Source organism: Metarhizium acridum (genome assembly GCF_019434415.1).
Source record: "Metarhizium acridum strain ARSEF 324 chromosome Unknown scaffold_276, whole genome shotgun sequence".
NCBI classification, from domain to species: domain Eukaryota; kingdom Fungi; phylum Ascomycota; class Sordariomycetes; order Hypocreales; family Clavicipitaceae; genus Metarhizium; species Metarhizium acridum.
This window is the reverse complement of record NW_027094025.1, coordinates 1,477,903-1,497,298: the sequence shown is the minus strand read 5'-3', so window position 1 is coordinate 1,497,298 and position 19,396 is coordinate 1,477,903. Positions and strand designations below refer to the sequence as shown.

At 33.5% G+C, this 19,396-nt stretch overlaps 3 protein-coding genes across 3 annotated transcripts; 1 reads left to right on the top strand and 2 right to left on the bottom strand.

The window, feature by feature from the left end:
* Positions 1-8,275: 8,275 nt before the first annotated feature.
* On the bottom strand, positions 8,276-9,148 carry J3458_013447 (uncharacterized protein; the record flags this gene model as incomplete). The annotated part of the gene is made up of 2 exons (XM_066120447.1): positions 8,276-8,618; positions 9,021-9,148. The coding sequence occupies 2 exons, from the start codon at positions 9,146-9,148 to the stop codon at positions 8,276-8,278; spliced, it is 471 nt and encodes a 156-aa protein (XP_065974735.1).
* Positions 9,149-12,689: 3,541 nt separating this feature from the next.
* On the bottom strand, positions 12,690-14,371 carry J3458_013446 (uncharacterized protein). The gene is made up of 4 exons (XM_007808366.2): positions 14,020-14,371; positions 13,703-13,953; positions 13,040-13,647; positions 12,690-12,974 (listed from the first exon to the last, which is right to left on the bottom strand). Exons 1-4 carry the CDS (start codon positions 14,350-14,352, stop codon positions 12,841-12,843), a joined length of 1,326 nt encoding a protein of 441 aa, XP_007806557.2. The 5' UTR covers positions 14,353-14,371; the 3' UTR covers positions 12,690-12,840.
* Positions 14,372-17,795: 3,424 nt separating this feature from the next.
* On the top strand, positions 17,796-18,308 carry J3458_013445 (uncharacterized protein; the record flags this gene model as incomplete). The annotated part of the gene is made up of 1 exon (XM_007808367.2): positions 17,796-18,308. The coding sequence occupies one exon, from the start codon at positions 17,796-17,798 to the stop codon at positions 18,306-18,308; it is 513 nt and encodes a 170-aa protein (XP_007806558.2).
* Positions 18,309-19,396: the final 1,088 nt, after the last annotated feature.

Here is a 19,396-nt window from a genome sequence, read left to right as displayed (position 1 = left end):
TTATTTTATTTTAGCTTAATTAAAAACGTTTTTATAATTTATTAAGCTTTCTTAATACCTTTAAATCTCTTTAAGTATAAAAATAAGCTATTATAAAAATCTATTAAAGTAATATATTAAAAGTAATAATAAATATTCTTAAAAAAAGTTAAGAAATACGTTTAAAAGTATACTTAAAATAACGCTTAATACTTTAAAATAAAAAGATTAATAAGAAAATTTTAAAGAAATTAAATTTAAATTTTACACGTATAATATTAATTAAAAGTAAAAACTATTTTTTTAATTTAAACTTAATTTTATTAGCCTTTTTTATATAAATAAAAAGACCTTATAATTTAAGTTAAAAATAATTCTAAGAAAGTGTAACCTAAGAATTACTTATAATATTACGTAACTTATTACTTAAAGATAAGTTATAATTACTTTAATAAGCCTTTTAAGTTAATAAAAACTTAAATATAAGTTAAAGTAAAAGAGTAAAAATCTTTATATAAATATTATAATTATAATTAAAATTACTTATAAGCTATTCTTTTAAAAAGATAACTTAAATAAACTTTAAAACTTAAATTAAATCAAATAAATCTTTAATTATAAGACTAAAATATTTATCTTTAATTAATAATAGAATTAAAAAGAAATTAAATCTAATACTTATATAAATATAAAGATCTTTTTAAGAGATATAATAATTATAATTATTTTTAATCTCTTTAATAGAGTAAGTATAATATAATTTAATTTTAATTAAGAGAGTAAAGTTAAGATTAAAATTAATTTTAAGTAAATACTTACTTAAGTATTAAATTATATAATAGTATTATTATTAATTATTATTACGTATATTAGAATCTTTTTATTAAGCTTTAATATAAGCTTAAATCTTGAACGTTATATTATTACTCTTATAAGGTAAGTTAAACTTACCTTTTATTATTAAAGCTACTTAAGCTTAAATAATAATATTAATAAGCGTAAAATTAAGTTAACGTAAATTCTTTTAAGTGAAAACTTATTTTAATTTAATATTAAATACTTTAATAATATTTTTCTTTAAAGCCTTATATTTATTTATTTATTTATTTATTTATTTAAGTACCCTAAAGCTATTATAAGCTATTCTAGTACTTTTACATGTAATTTAAGTGGGAAAACCCTTTATATAAAAAGAAAACCCCCCTTACTTTTATTTCAAGTTATTCTTACTCTATTATAACCTATAATTATATAAAGCGTATTTTAAATTATATAGGTTAAAGGTACCTATTAAGCTAACTATTCTAATAGTAGTTTATTAAAGCGTATATAACAAAGGTTTAAGCTAAGTTTAAGTTAGCTTTAATATATTAATTAGGTAGCTATTTTAGTATTTAAGTATTTAAAGCTATTACGTAATTATCTTTAAGCGTTATATTATACTATACTATTTTAGGCCTAGCGTAATATTATATTTTAAATATTCTTAGTATAATTAATATATTATAATAAACTTTACTTTATTCTTACTTTTAAAGTTACTTAGCTAGGCTTAATTAGCTACTATTAATTATTTAAGGCCTATTATAGCCTTTATAAGAGCTTTAAATTAAGCTATTAATATTCCTTTCTTTCTTTCTTCTTTAAACCCTTTATTTTTATATATATAACCTCTTTTTATAGCCTTTAATATTAGGCTAGCCTTATAATAGCTTTTAGCTCTCTTTATAAGCTTATTAAAGTTATATTTACGTTAGCTTATTTTTTAGGTGTTTCTTAGGTAAATTTAACTAATACACGTTATTTTTTAGGCTTTTTCTTATCTCTTATAACCCCTATAAGCTTTTTTTAATTTAAGGTAAGTTCTTACCTAACGCTAGCTTAGTGTTAAGCGTCTCTTCTCTTATCTTATTACTATTTTTAATCGTGTATTAGTTTATTTTACTTCGTATATTTACTTAACTTTAACCTAATCTTAATATCTTTCTATTAATATTTTATAAAAGCTTATTATCTTTAAAATAATTATACTTAATACTACTTTTAAGATACGTTTTAATTAATTAATTAACTTTAATTTAATAATAATATTAACTTAACTATAAAAGAATAGCTCTTTTAAGAGTAAAATACTTATACTTACTTAAAAGAAGAAGGCTATTAAGTAAAAGGTTATTATAAGTACTTTTATTTTACTTTAGCTTAACGTTATATTAATATTTATATAGATTAATACTTAACGTTAAATCTTATATTTACTTTATATAGCTTAAGTTATTATTAACGTAAAGAAAAGCTAAGCTTATCTTTATTATATTATCTTTAATAAGATTATTCTTATACTTTAGCTTTAAACTAGCTTTATTAACTCTTATAAAATTTAATACTATTACTTATTTTAATTATTAGATTTATAATTATTTTTACTTAAAGGTAAGTTAAGTTTAACTTAACTTTAACCTATAATCTTATTATTTTTATACGTTAATTAATACTTTATAGGTTTTTATTAATATTAAGACTTATTTAATTTTACCTTAACTTTAAGATAAGCTTATTAAGCTTATTAATACTTTTAAGCTTTAAGTGTATACCTCTATTATACCCTTAACTTTAGCTTTAATTTAATTTTAGTTTTTAGCTTAATTAAAGGCTAATATAATTATCCTTTAAAAACTATGTAATAAGCTTAAGAGTAAGGCTATTATTAGTTTAGCCTTAGCTACTTATAATAATAGTAATTAAGAGAAGTTATTAGCTATTATAAAGCGTATTATTAAGTTAATATTAGCTTTAACTATTACTTAAAAGAAGATAAATAATTTATTATAATAATTACTTATTATTATAAAGAAGGCTATTATATTTAATAATAGTATTAGCTTATCTTTAATACGTCTTTTTTATTATTTTCCTATATTATCGTTTATAACCTTATTAAAGTTAATACTTACTTAAGAATTATAGTTTAAGCGTAAGTAGTCTAGTAGAGATACTAAGTAGTAAGCGAGGCACTATTCGCTTATCTTTAGGCTTAGATCTATTATTTAAGGGGGAGAATGCTTTAAAGGAGAATAATATAGTTTAGTATTATTAACCGGGTTCTTTTATCGCCGCGTTATTAGGCTAGGTTTAGCTTTAGGCTATAGTTCGCTGTTATAATAGATTAGGTTCCTTCCGTTTAAAGGCCTTATATTTAATTAAAGTTTTAAAGAAATTATAAGTTAAAGTTTAATTTAATAGAATTATAAGTATAATAATTAATAGCTTTAAGAATAATATAATATTTATAATAATTATAACGTTTTTTAAAGAATTATATTAAAATTAAAACCTAAGAGAATAATAATAAATTACTTACTTTATTTAATAAAATTATTTAAAAAGATAATTTAATACTAAGTTTAATTCGCTTTACTAAAAAAATATACCTATAAAATAAGCGAGAAATATTAATATATATTATTATTAAATTAAACGCGCTTTCTTAAGTATAAGAGTATAAAAATATAACTTATACTTAAATTAATTATAATTTATAAAGTAAAAGTTAAATGTAAAAGTACGTATTAAAAAAGATAAAGAAAAGTATAAAGAAAGCTAAAATAAAATATTATAAAAAGGCCTTTAATAATATATTATATTATATAAATTAAAATAGCTATATTTAAATATAATAATTAAAAACGTAAGATAAAACGTAATTAAAAGTAATAAAAGTTAATATAAGAAACCTAATAATAATAATAATAATAAAATTTAAGTTAAAAATAAGTTAAAATTAATAAATATATACTTATAATTTACGTTAAAGTTTTATTAATTATAATAAAATATATTTTAGCTTAATACACTTAAATAAACTATTATTAATCTAATAATAAAACAATTAATTAATTATAATATTGATATAACTTTAAGTTAAAAATATAACTTATAATATTAACGCTTTATTATACTAGAAAAAAATGTAAATAAAGTATTATATTAAGTATATATTTAAAATTTAAGTTTAATAAGTATTATTATAACCTATAAGCTAAGAAATATATATAAGTTATAAACGTAAATATTAAGTAATAATTAAGTATAATAAAAATATAAAATATATAAGAGTTAAAAAAAGAATTTATACTTAAATAATAAGAAATAAAGCTATTAAAGAAAAGAAAAAGAAAAGAGATAAAATTAAAATAAAAAAGAAAAAATAAAGAATAAAATTAAAAATTTACATTAAAATAAACTTATAATTACTCTTACCTTAAGTTTATAAGTTTACTTTTAAGGTAATTACACTTATTAAAATTAAGAAAAGAACTTATAAAGCTTTTCCTTAAAAAATACTTAACTTTAATTAAAAGCTTTATTAAGAATAAAAATAAGTAAAAGTAATATATATTAATAAGGTAAACGTTATAATTAAGTAATTAAAAGTAATAATTATAACCTAATAAAACAAAAATATAAGACTTTAAAATAATACCTTAAAATATAGGAATAAAAATAAAACTATAAGAACTTAAAGAGATTAATATTATAACTTTTTTTTATTAGGTTTTAATAAGAATAATATACCTTTAAAGCTTACTTATATTAATAATAATTAAGAATAATTATACTAGAAAAAGAGAATAATTATAACGCGTATATAAAGTTACCTATAAAAAGAGATTAAATTGAGTATTACGTATAAGAAGTTACCTATAAAGAGAGATTAGATTAGATTTACTTATATCTTAAAATAAAGTATAAATCCCTATTAATTCTAGTTTAAATCTTATAAGTATTATTACGTAAAAAGTAAGTATAAATTAAAGTTAAAACCCTTAATAAATAAGTATAAAAGAATTAATTTAAATATTAAATAATTTAAATAAGTTTTAGTCTTATATTATTAAAAGACCTAAGAATAGAGTTCTTTTTTAATTTCTTACCTAATCGTCCTATATCCTAGGTCTATTCTAATAGGGCTAGGAACCCTATAATCCGAATTACGGGTAGTTTCGAATTTAATATAGCGCTCGTTAGTAGTTACAGCCTAACACCTAATATATGTCTACTACAAATAGAGCATTAAAAGTAGTGTAGTTTTATAGTTTTTAGTGAAATTTAGTGTAATATAGTATAGTATAGTTTTACTATATTACATTATATTTTAAAAATTAATGTAATATATAATATTAATTAATTTATAAGCTATTATTAGCTAATATAATTAATAAGCTAAGATAAAGTTAAATTTACGTACTAATATTAATATTAGTAAGTAGAGATTAATTAGCTTAAATAAGCTAAAAATAAAGATTAAAAACTAATTAAAATAAAATAAAAGGAAATTATAAGGGAATTATATTAAGTAAGTTAATATTATTTTTATATTATTATTATAAGTAAAATATATTAAATATAATAAAACTAAATATTTCTATTATATATATATAAATATCTTATAAAATAATAATATTTATAATATTACCTTATAACTTAAGTATAAAATATTAAATATTAAAGTTATAAGAAATATATTAAAGTTATAAATAATATATTTAAATACCTTAAAACTTTTTATATAAAATAATATTTTATACTGTCTTTTTATATATACTATTTCTTATATTATAATAGATTTTATATTTCTTACTTAACTTTCTTATTTTTAAATTTTATTATAAAAAAAAGTTTTATTAAAAAAAAGCTTATATAAGTATATTATATATTAAAATAAAGCTAAAAGTCCCGTGATTTCAAATCTTATAAAATTAGCTTTATAACGTTATTAATAAGTAAGTTATTAAGCTTTAAACTCTTATTTTAAAAAAGTAAATCTTAATTTTTTAGCTAACGTTTAACCTATTATAACTCGCTTAATTTATAAGTTATACGTATAAAAACTAGTATATTATAAAGAGTTAAATTAGCTTTATTTAAGAATATTAATTATAACCTTATAAGCCTTATAATTAACGTTATATTTATAATTAAAATTTCTCTTTATGATTATATATTATATTATAAATGTAATTATAGTATAATTAAATTATATTAAAATTATAAAATCTATACTATACTATAAACTACACTAAAAAACTATATATAGTATAGTTTTTTTGTTAATTCTCTGGCTATAAAGGGGTATCTTTTATTATAGAAGAGTTATAGAAGGGTTACACGCTATTACTAGCTAAAACCAGAGTATTAAAAGTAGTGTAGTTTTGTAGTTTTTATAGTTTCTAATATAATAAATAATATTAAATCTAATTAAATACTTATAAGATTATAAGTTTTACGGATAAATAGTATGAATTTTATACTATAAGCTAACATAAAAAAGTGGGTCCTTATAAGCTCTTATAAGCCTAGAACCTAAAAAACTATAAATATAGTCTTTATAGTATAGTATAGTATAGTAATTTTTTATAAAATTATATAATTTAATTTTATAGCTTATTAGAAGTTAAAGGGACCTACTTTTCTACGTAAGCTAATTGGTTATAATATCAGCTAATTTATGTATTTATTATTATAATTCAAGTATTTTATTAGATTTATTATTAATTATTAAAGCTTTTTTAAAAATTAAAAATGTAGTTTTCTTATTAATGCTCTAGCTAAAACAAAACTAAAATAACCTCGTAAGACTAACTAAATATAGTTAAATATTCGGAAACTAGATATCTGATATTTTCCGATATTCTAGATATATATAGAGGTAGAATTCTCGTTTAGATCGTGGAGAAGAATAAGCTTAAATACACTCTTTTATATATACTATTACATGCCTTTTCTAGCTAGCTCTTTAACTTTAATAATATAGTTAAGCCTAGAGTATTAACTGTAATATAGTTTTATAGTTTTATAGTTTTTATAGTTTCTAATATAATAAATTATAATAAATCTAATAAAATACTTGTATAATTATAAGTTTTATAAATAATTAATATAAATTTAAAATTATAAGCTAATAATAAAAAAAGTAAGTTCTTATATACTTTTATAAGCTTAAAACTTAAGAAACTATAAAATAGTTTTTATAGTATAATATAGTATAATAAGTTTTTAAAAAACTATATAATTTAGTTTAAAGCTTATAAAAAGCTAAAAGAACCTACTTTTTTATATAAGTTAATTAATTATAATATTAATTAATTTATATATTTATTATTATAATTTAAGTATTTTATTAGATTTATTATTAATTATTTAAGCTTTTTTAAAAAATGAAAATGTAGTTTTCTTATTAATACTCTAGTTAAGCCCTAGCTATACCCTAGTTACAAGGGCACGGCGAGGTATTTAAAGGGAACTCTATAATCTTAGATAGTAGAAGGTTTAGAGATTAATATCGTCGCTTATATAACCCTACCTAGCAGCTAGTACACCGCGAGACATCTTTAAATATCTCTGTAGTTACTCTGCTTGTAACCTAGTCCTAACATTTATAAATAAACTAAAACTTATTTAAATTATTTAATATTTAAACTTATCTTTTCTAGCTGTAATAATTGCTTAGTCTAAGAACTCTTAGCCTTTAAATTATTCTACCCCTTATACTTATAACTCTAACGTGTAAGGGATAGCGTAGTATTTTATTTTAAAACCTATAGGGTAATAGCTTAAATAGAAAAATAGACCTAACCCTAAACCTAATATACCTTAACGGGTTATAATATCTTCTCCTTCGGTGTTTTAACTTCTATAGAGATCTTATTACAATTAAAGTATTAATAAGAAAACTATATTTTCATTTTTTTAAAAAGCTTAAATAATTAATAATAAATCTAATAAAATACTTAAATTATAATAATAAATATATAAAATAATTAATATTATAACTAATTAGCTTATTTAAAAAAGTGGGTTCTTTTAGCTTATTATAAGCTTAAAAATTAGATTATATAATTTTTTAAAAATATATTATATTATATTATACTATAAAAACTATAAAATATAGTTTTTAAAGTTTTAAGCTTATAATAATATATAAGAACTTACTTTTTTTAAATATTAGCTTATAATATAAAATTTATATTAATTATTTATAAAACTTATAATTCTATAAGTATTTTATTAGATTTAATATAATTTTTTATATTTAAAACTATAAAAACTATAAAACTATAAAACTACACTACAGTTAATGCTCTGGTTATAATAGCGGGCGGAAAAGGAGCGCGAAATTCACGAGCACGCCACGAAAACCAAGTATCTGCCCCTGATAACTGCGGCCACGGCTGGCAATAACTTAACTCCCATAGTGCAACGACGAAGCCTAACTATTCCCAATATTACTGTCCCCTTAATCCTTTGGCTTGGACTTTGGCTTGGACTTTGGCTTGGACTTTGGCTTGGACTTTGGCTTGGACTTTGGCTTGGACTTTGGCTTGGACTTTGGCTTGGACTTTGGCTTGGACTTTGGCTTGGACTTTGGCTTGGGTTTGACCGTGGTTCCTGTGCTAGAGTTGTCGTCGTCGTCGCCGCTGCCGGGTTGCCCTGGATGGCCCCCCTCACCTTCCTGATTAGATGGACTAGCCTGCGTGTTAGGTTTTGTATGCTTAGGCGGCTCCTCGAAGTCGTCATCTGCAGTATTATCGGCTCCCTCTCCATCTTCTCCCTCGTTATCGTTATTGGATGGGAGAATCCTGGCCTAAGTTTTTCCTAACCAGTCTTTAAACCGTTAAATTGCTAACTTATTCTTGTTCCCAGATTCAGATGTGCTTTCCGGGTTTGCTTTTGCTTCCAAGACTGTAGCATCGTTAATAATCTTCTTAAGCCTCTTCTTCATAATTTTTAGTTCACTCTCAAGCGCTCGCTTTTCAATAGCAAGAAATTTAGCGTTCCCCGTAGTTACTGTTATTGGGTCCCCTTTTTTTATAGATTCCAGTTCCCTTAATTTGATATCAAGATTCTCTTGAAGCCTAGCCAGCTAATCTCTTAATTGTGTGGCTATCTTGGCCTTTTTATCGGCGTCTTCTTGTTCTTTAAGAGACGTGCGAATTATGTCGAGAGATCTTGTGGCTGCTGTGGTTAAGAACTTTGCATACTTTTTTCTGTCCTGGATATAGTATTCGAGTTCGTCCTTGCAAAGATTCTTGGCAATGCTTTGTCCAGTTTCCTTGCATTTCTGTGTAAGCTCAGCGAATTCCGCAGCACCTTCTCTAGCCGTATACATGGCGTTTGTAGCCAAAAAATTCGACACCCCGTAGAGTGCTCGCGTCCCCTAAGGAATCCTAACCTAACTTAACCATTTAAGTTAATCTTTAAAGCTCTGCTTTACTAGATAAGTTACCGAATAAGGTATAGCGCTAATAAGCTATAGTAGGTTCGTAGTAATTCCGAAAACCGCTTACTTTTACATTAAAGCTTATACCTCTTAAAAACTTATAATTTTTTTAAATAATATATTAAAAATATATTTTTTAATATATAAATAATTAATTACTTAAGTATTATATATATAATTTTTATATAAATTTTATTATTTTTTTATTAAATTATTTAAAAATAAGTTTTATTAATTTACATATAAATTTCTTAGAGTAAACGCACGAAGTGGAATAGACTAATACACAGTTAAAACGGCGAGCGAGATAAGGGAGAGAGACGCTTAGCGCTAGGCCGGCGCCGGGTAAGAACTTACCTTAGTTAGAAAAAAAAAAAGCTTATAAAGACTATAAGAAACGAGAATAAAGCCTAGAAAATAACGCGTATTAGCTATATTCGCCTAAAAAGCGCCTAAAAAACAAGCTAATATAGGCATAGCTTTAACGAGCTTATAGAGAGAGCTAAAAGCTATTATAAGGCTAGCTTAATATTAAAGGCTATAAAAAGAGGCTATATATACGAAAATTAAGGGTTTAAAAAAGAAAGAAAGAAAGAAAAATTAATAGCTTAATTTAAAGCTCTTATAAAGGCTATAATAGGCCTTAAATAGCTAATAATAACTAGTTAAGCTTAGTTAAATAGCCTTAAAAGTAAAGATAAAGTAAAGTTTATTATAATATGTTAATTACACTAAAAATATTTAAGATATAGTATTATATTAGACTTAAAATAATATAATATAATATAATACTTAAAGAAAACTATATAATAGCCTTAAATACTTAAATATTAAAATAATTACTTAATTAATATATTAGAGTTAACTTAAACTTAACTTAAACTTATTATTATATATACTTTAATAAACTACTATTAAAATAGCTAATCTAATAGGTACCTTTAACCTATATAATTTAAAATATACTTTATATAATTATAGGTTATAGTAAGGTAAAGATAACTTAAAATAAAAGTAAAGGGGTTTTTCTTTTTATATAAAGGGTTTTCCCACTTAAATTACATGTAAAAGTATTATAATACCTTTAAGGTACCTAAATAAATAAATATAAATTTCTTAAAAAATCTATTAATTTAATTTAATTTTAATTTAATTTTTTAAATTTAATTATAAAAAATATAAAAAAATTATATAAGTAATTCTTAAGTAATTTTTTAAATAATTTTATTTATATATATATAATTTAATATAATTTTTTAAAAAGTGTAAGTTTTAGTGTAAAAGTAAGCGTTTTTTAGAATTACCGGGACCGACTATAACATATATGCGCGCTCTAATTAAAAAGCATGTTACGGAGACCCACGCATGACTTCTAAATTCAGAAGATTTCCTAGTCGGGAGGATTACATCAAAGAAAGCCAAAATTATCTGCACAAATATTCCTTCGGCCAAAGAATGGAATCCTCTCCAGCTAAATACGGTGGTAGAAAATAGGTCCCTTTAAACTTAGGCTTTACCTAGAACATTACCTGATTTAGAATAGTCGTTAATTAAAGCCAACCAAGTAATGGCTATTTACACCTAACCAAGGAAAGCAAGCGGTCCTGTTAACCAAGCCGAGTAAAAAGGCCAACTTTTGTTTGACTTGGTTGTTGGATACGTGTACATCTCGCGTCATTATGTTTGGCCTATCACGTTAGTTCTTGACAGATCAACAACTTTTAAATCCACTGTACAAGGTTGCTCAATTATAAATCAGTTAAATCCAACATTATAAGTGTGTCATGTAACTTATGGTCATTGGGGAGAACGTATAAGATTAGATCGCATGTGCTGAATGAGTTCTCAAATAACTTTCAGAGTACTTGGTCGACCTGAGTTTACTTCGTAGGGAAGGCCATGTTTAATTTTGTACGCATGTGGATGCGGTATTGTACACATACTAGGATACAGCGTGCCGATGTCAGTCTTGCTACAGCTTCTCGGGTGGGTGAATGGACCCGTCTGGTGTTATTACACCAGACGAAAAGGGGGCGACAAGGGCAAACGAAGTCCTCCCCGGTGATTGGATATAGGTCCTATCGGATCTTACCCGCTGCACAAGAAAAATCAGTGGCGCGCGGAGCTCCTACCCTTGAAGACGGTGACGCCAAAAATGTGACAGGTCTGTACAATAGACTTCTTCTACCACCAGGACTTCCTTGAAAAACCAAGGACCTTTGATACCAAAGCGAGTTATTAGCTGAAGGTCCACGTTGCTCCAAGTCTTGGAACCGAGCCCTTCTCAAAAGAAATGTCTCGAAGCAATCAGTCAGTTTTAGCTCTTGCTGCTTTCTTCTTCATGATCAGGAGTTTGTGGCAGCTCCAAGTATGTATTTAAACCGTCCTCTAGCTCATCCTCGAAGGAAGAGACGGGATTAACATGGTTGATCAATCAGTAAGGGTCTGATCCAAATTAAGTTGCTGAATGTCAGCCGACTAAAAGAGAGACTTGCACCAGCCAATTTGAGTGGCGATTTTCCAACTAGCGACTTCTAGATAACATTTTGGCAGAGTTGAATATACCATTCGTAGCTGCTCCGCATACCACACAGCCAGAGTCAGTCTTGTAGCGCCCAAGTGCACATGGCTCACAGAAGTAGTGGCCGCATCTCGTGACAATGGGGTTCTTGAAAGTCTTGTTGCAAAGACTGCATATAGACGGGCAATCCTCCGCCTTTCCGTCATCGCCATCATCCCGATTCTTGACCATCTTTCGACCTGCGCAGGCAATGATTGGTCCACCGATATTATTCTTTCTTTTTGTGAGTGTATCCCCACTCGGTGTCCAATTGCTAGTCCTGCTTATGATCTTCCCGGGCATGCAGGAATTTGCAGCTATCTAGAAATAACATTGGCACACACATGGAGATTCTGAACACAAACAAGCAACTAGTAGGCAAGACTCACCACCAAAGCCGCAGCTTCCGTACTTTTTCCCATCTTTGCACAAATTCGGGTCGTAGTCTTGTATAATAGTAGACCGGATATGAGAAGCGGCCCTTTGGACCGGGCCAGTTCTTTGAGAGGTAACTTCTGCCTTTGGCTGATGGGGAGGGCATTTTGGAATAAGATTAGATATCTCACTGGACCCCTTTTTCCGGCCGCCTGCTGAAAAAGTTGTGACGAAGAGATCCTGGTCCGCTGTCTTGTCGTCCTTTGATGAAGCGGATACAACGATATCTTTCCTTCTTCGCTTAATGGATTTTCTGGCTGCACTATGAGACATGGAATCGTCCGAGGACTCGGACTATTCTCTCGTTGTCGCTCTGACACTGCTTCTCGCACCGGGTCGTCTGCTCTTGAGCCGAATAGGCTGTCACGTTTAAAGGCCAGCCTAGAGAAAAGCATTTTATTGTCAAAGAAATCAATATAGTTATAAACGACCTAGAAAAGAAAGGGCAAAAAGTGCCAAGACGAAGAACATCATGAATAGTCAGGCAGAAAAATAAATACTGACTGCTTGGTTTTACACCATGTCAGAGGGAAATCATGCTGTATATTACTACTTTTACATCTGCCGTTTGCATCGCAACAAGCATCTATATTTTGGCGCCTTTCAGTGCAGCCGCGCCTCCAAACTGATATATCTTGACAAGTTGGCGCACGGCCAAGTCCAAAAGAACATCCTCCGACCCGCCGGGAATCCGAGCACCGGGGACATCTCGATAGATAGCTGCAAAAGAGTCAGTAATTTGGCACCAAAAAACCCTACACATCCACAACGTTGTAAAGGCTTACCCTCGACCAATGCGCCCTGTCCCGAGGCCGTAAATCCATTGCCGCCAAAAAGCAGAACGGCGCACTGGGCACATTCGTTCAAAACCATGGCAGACTTGGCCTTGGCCAGGGCCGTAGTGCCGCCGAGCTTCAAATCGGCCTCCTGCGACTTGAGGTGGCAAAGCTGATACAGAATCTGCTCCGTCCAGGCGTTCATCGTCTCCAGCTCGGCACCGGCCTTGGCCAGCCTGTGCCGCACAACAGTCTGGTCCATGAGCTTCTTGCCAAAGGCGTCGCGCTTGAGGCAGTACTCGAACGCGGCCGACAGCGCGGTCCGAGCCTGGCGCGTGACGCCCACGGCGATGATGAGCCGCTCGTGGTTGAAGTTTGTGAGGATGATGCGCAGGCCGTCGCCCTCTCTGCCAACGAGGTTCTCGACGGGGACCTTGACGTTGTCGAGCTCGATGTAGGTGGTGCCGCCGGCCTTTTGGCCGCTGACGGGGAGGCGACGCATCGACACGCCGGGATGTCCCTTGAGCGGGACGATGATGACGGAGAGCCCTGCGCGTCCTGGCCCCCCCGTGCGCACCGCCATGGTGGTGTAGTCGGACCAGATGCCATTCGTGATCCTAGGTCATGTTAGATCGAGTTCTAAGCAATCATGCGCTTGTTGCCGAGGGTTACCATTTCTTTGCTCCGTTGATGATGTAGTGCTTTCCGTCGGCGCTCTTCTCAGCCGTGGTGGTGATGTTGGCCACGTCGCTGCCCGCATCGGGTTCCGTGATGGCAATGCACGTGCGCTTTCTGCCGGTGAGAAAGTCGGGGAGAAAGCGCTCCTTGAGCTCTTTGCTCCCCCATTTGACAATGGGCGGGATTCCAAAGGCGAAGCCGGCAGTCAGCGAAGCTCCTGGGCCAGCTAAGCCGGAGCGGGCCAGCTGCAATCATCATCATCAGTTCCACGGACACTCCATCAGCATCCGCCTCAAGCGGTGTAGACGCACCTCGTCGCAGTAAATTCCGGTGTGCAGATAGTCCCAGTCCTCGACTTTGACGCCCAAAATGTCGTGGGTTCCGAGGCCCTTGAGCCATTCTACAGGCAGCGGGGCCGGCATATTCGGCAGCAGCATGCCGCTCTTGCAGAATGTGCCAAAGACATGCTCAGGAACGGTCCCTTCCTTTTCCCACTCGGCAGCGTTACAGAGCAAGTTGTCCCATAGAAACTGGCGGCAGGCCTTTTGGAACTGGCGATGTGACTCTGTGTAATACGGGGAAGGGAGGCCGCACAAGTAGGGCGGCTCGGAGAAGGGGACGGGGTTCGCTAGAGTATCAGCCATGTTGAGATTGAAGTTTGTGCTGACGGTGAAGAGAGGAAGTGGTTGGGATCGGTCGCGTGTTTGCAGTCGGCCTTACATATAACCACATGCGGTTCGAGTTGGCCGAGGCTGAGGCGGCCTCCCCGCACTTGGCGGCTCCACTTCCCGGCCGCTTCGACATCAAATCGAGCCGAGGGGCCGTCCCCCGCGTTGGTTCTTTGCTGCTGTCGCCAGAAGGGGCTTGAAATCGGGGCATGTGCTGCTCTGTTTCCACAAGTACAGCCTTGTGAGTGTATCCCCCCGTATTCGTACGGGGAAGACACAGCATGCCGTCCCACTTGAACACAAGTCTCGCCCCATAACGTACCGGGAAATGTGCGGCCCAGCAAGCAAAGATATGCTCGACAATGGCGTCTATATATAGAAATGAGCGGAAGCTCAAGTGCATGTAACCCTGGCCGATTGAAGCCGGATGACTGACAATGGAGCTCTCCCTAGCCCTCATACCTCCCAACCAATCCAGTGGCGTGTAGGATACGGCGGACGTCGTGATTTACAACGATTGACGTTTTGGCAGTCAATAGGCCTGTCGAAAAGGCATTGGTGGCTAGCAAAAGCTGTGCGGCTCGCCTTGTCTGGCCGCTGGAAGAGCCTTCGTTCCACGACTAAGCACTCACTTGAACGAATACGTAACAATCATGGATATCAATGAACCAACTTCCTTTCTATAGACTGATTCCAAGAAACTGACATGTTGCTAAATAGGACTACCGACAGAAGTAATCAATTGAAAGATTTCCCCTTATGACGCCCGGGCTTCAAGCTTCCACGGAGCTATGCGCACGTGATGGTGTTGGAAATATTACAGCATTTACACAGCGGAGAGGCAAGCTATTGACGATAACTATGATTGGATTGATTGATGATCGATGATGAAGGTGGCCCTTGAAGGCCCTGCAAACTGAATCCATACTCAGAGCGCCTGAAAACCCCTGTCAGGGCTCCTTTTGACCCGAGCCCTAATTGAGTCCCCCAAAAAGTGACTATCGCGACTAGCAGGCTAAAAGAGAGCCCACTGAATCCGCTAGATGCGGTTACTGCCAAGTTGCAAACACGGAAGAGTGTGTATGCGTTCCCATTCTAACCACCATATGAACAAGGGGGGTATAATTCAAGTTCACTAAAAAGAGCCTTTTCCTATGACCATTAAATAAAAAGTGCGTTTCTAAAGAATGTAGTTTAGTGGTTTCTGTCTTGATCAACTGTTAAAGGAATACATGATTGGATCAAAATCCCTCCACCACTTTCACCCAGGCGTATTTAGCAAGTTTAATAGCCACGAAATAAGGCTAAATAGCCAAGGACAAGTCAAATCGTGTTTTCAACCTTCTCTCATCTGAGTACAGAGAGCGAATAGACATCCCCTAGAATTGTTCAAGTAAGAAGTTACATTGTTCCAAGGAATAGACAAACGCACCTTTAGTGTTGAATCTTGTGCTATCAGTTATGAAAATATCCGTTAAGAAGATAATTACTTATCAAGAAATCGGCAAGCTAATACAGCCGAATTAACTTATGAAATCGCTCATGTTTGACCCCGTAGAGAGAGGAAAGCAGGTAAATGACTAGGCACATGAAGGTTGACTCATTTGGGCATCGTCTACGCCCTCATTCAGCCTCATAGAAGCGTCCTTGTGTTAGTTTCCGCACTAGACCTCCGACGGCTGCGAGTGTTTCCCAAATACACCATCGCAATCAGTGCTTGTCTTGCAAGAAGGGGTGGAAATATTCGTATCGCCCTCCACCACAGTTCCGTAGGACATTCATCCCTAATGTTCCGTTAAATATTTCATGAAATCAATTTACTAATCGTCTATTTTTAAGCTCAGAAACTTTATTGCTCGTATTAGACTTGCGTTTATAATGAGACTTCTTTGTTGGCTTTCCATAGCTCCGAAGAAATCTGACGGCAAGAGCCTATCCCAACCCTTCGTGGCTATATTTGTAGAACGCTCAACCAGGGCTGGGCCTGATGTTTTTTTGAGTCGCGGATATTCGTGATGGAGAACAGCCAGACCACCTTGGTAAAAGCTTTCTCATCTGACCGTATTCGTAATCTCGTCTGATAATGTTATTTATCGACCTTTCCTCACCTCACTTCAGCCTCGAGTGAGTTTCTGGTGAGGTCTTGCAGACCTGAGCTGTTCACCGAGTAATAGATTCCACAATGAGCATATTGTTACTCCCAGTAAAGATAGAGACGGTTTGGCTCGGCCGCTTGCCCGCGGGTGTTACCTCACTCTAGGAGTAGGGGGGCACTCGCTCCCCTTCACATGTGCGATATTCCGGATGGTAGTATGCAACAGGAACAGGAACAGTTGGCCCTGATTATTGCAATCGTTACAAGTGACGTGCCTGGGCCGGGTTCTGTTTTCCAGGAGCTTCCTTTTTACACCTAATGCTACGTTAGCCTTGGGCAATATGCCATTTCACATGCTTGGGGGGTTAACGCAGAAGCAAGGCGAAATGGTTGCGGCACCATGCTACGTGCTCTGGATGTTACCTGCTCTGGCCAATGGATAAGATGCTTCCACCGTCCGAACAGGTATCTGGACGATGCATTTCCAGTCACGAGAGCCTAAGTTGCAGTCTCGTAGTTCCGCAGCCGCGCTAAGCATCGCTTGAGCAAACTTACAGATGCGGAACAACCATACAGTGGGAATCATGTATTCACCTGTCCAGGGTCACCACCTTTTGATCCCGGTGAATATCAAGAGGCGCCTCGATGTATCAGGTATACTTGATACCGTCGAACCTGCATGGCAGCATACTGTACCCACGCCCGCCAATGCGAGGCAACTTCGCGGCCCGACGAGCACCCATCCATCGCCAGGATCCGCACAACTACACCTGTTAGTATGCAAGTAGTTTCCTCGATGATATTTCAAAAACAAAAACAAAAAAAAACAAAAAATTGGAGAGGCAACACTCGGAAAGGAGGAGAGAACAGGATGACACGTGGCCTGAAAACGGGTGCTGATTGGCCTCACAGACGTGACTTGGGCGTCGCAGTGCATTCTATGCCCAACGGCAGCTCTCACAGTATCGGGCCCGTATGCACCATATCTCGTTTCTGGATGTCTGCTTCCTCCATGAAAACCTCACTCATGCCCAACTAGCCTATGAAGCGGAATTTCCAGGCAAACAGAGTATCATCAGAGACTTCCTGTTGCTACATGCAAAGCAACCTCGTATAAGAAAGAAACGAGACACAACATGTTTATTGTCCCGCCACTAACCGGTGGTGTGAATATGTGAACCTCATATGGGCATGGAGAAGACACACTTGTCCGCGTGGTATTTATCAAGATCCCCTCTCTTGTGTTTGCTCGCCCCGGAACAACGGACCACCTCTCTATGCCAAGTTTCACCTGACTCAACCTCCGTGACTACCTATAAACAAAATGGGCACCCAAACCACCACACAGACCGTCGAGACCATGTCTGTGCCGGCAGACATGCTGGCTCTCCGCACGGTCGACCAGCAGCCATTGTGCGTTACTGTTCCCGGCAACGCGCCAATCACCGTGACTGGCCACACCAATGCCAGATACTTCCAGAAAGTCACTGTCGAAGACATTGCAAATAAAACAACCTACGTATTTACAGGATCGGGTGAGGACGAGACGGCAATGGAGGTCCAAGGCTCCAAAGAAAAGGGGGTGGTGCTGCTGCATGCCCTGGAGAGCAAGCCACTTTATCGCACCCTAACGGTACTCTGCGAGTACTCATCCCAAGGGCCCAGCGGTCGCCTCGAGAAATCGGCCGTCTTGGTGCCCCGAGTGCTTTATGAATACAACGGACCCCGACATCTGAAGCGAATGTCATGGGAGATATTCACCGAAGATGGCGTGGACAACGACTACAACGACTCGGTGATTCGAATTGTGGCCGACGTTAACCAGGATCTCAGTTAGAATGGACGAGAGCCTAGCCGCTGGTGAATGAGGACGGCATGATGTGGTGGATATGAGTCTCGCAGTCCTAGGATTGTGTTTCAGTTCGACTTGGGCTGGATTTGGACTCGATTCATGGACGCAGGTTAGGATATAGCGCCGCATCGAATACATATTTGTCGTGCCGCAAAGAATTTTACCTGGCAGCTCAATATTTAAAAATGTTCCCGAGTATGTTGTGCTAATTTCTTTAGAGACGTGACTACTAATCCAGTGCTTGCCTGTTAAACTTGGAGAATGAATCGGAAATTTTCCTAGAACACTCGTAAATATGACAAAAGAGAGCTTAATCTATCAGTAACTAGAGCTCTATTGTTATTAGTGTTTAAATAAGAAATACTAGATGAAGCAATATTTATATTCGTTTATAAGAGTGTCACATTCTATGTGGTCATCCTAAACTATAACGGAAATCATACCTAGTAGAATCTTACTATTTGAGTAAATACTCAATAAATGGCCTGCTATTCTCTTCGTATACTTTCTATATCTTCTTACGCTTTGCTAAGTCTAGAACTTATACTAAACTAAAACGATTATTTCTTAAAATACTACGTCACTCAAGACGTGCCACGCAAGCAGGAAGGTCTCGTGGAAGCGATATGGGACTCTGTCTGTTCGAGTTGTGCTCTCTGGGCTTCCGTATCAGGCTGAGCGGTAATGCGGTCTGTTTGCACTGGCCTCTGTCCGGTTCTACTGGGCCGGAACCCAACTACGAGAGAGATTACCGACGTCGAGCTCCCCTTTGCTTAGTTTAGGTTTTGATACCAGCCGCCTAGCTATTTGTTGATGTAGTGTTGTGGACCGTTCAATTTCTCTATGAGATAGCGAGTTATCAAGGGATTATGTGCTTGTTTACACATTGCTAAGATACCATTGGGACACGAAATGACTACGCTGCTAGTACCTTATTAGAAAGGAAGTTTCTGCCATGATTATGGTGATTCAATGGGACCAACCTTTGTAACGTCTGGTGAGCTAGTGAGCTTTATTGGTCTTTGGTCATGTTGACACCACTAGCAGATGCTATCCTGCGGAGTACAATTAAT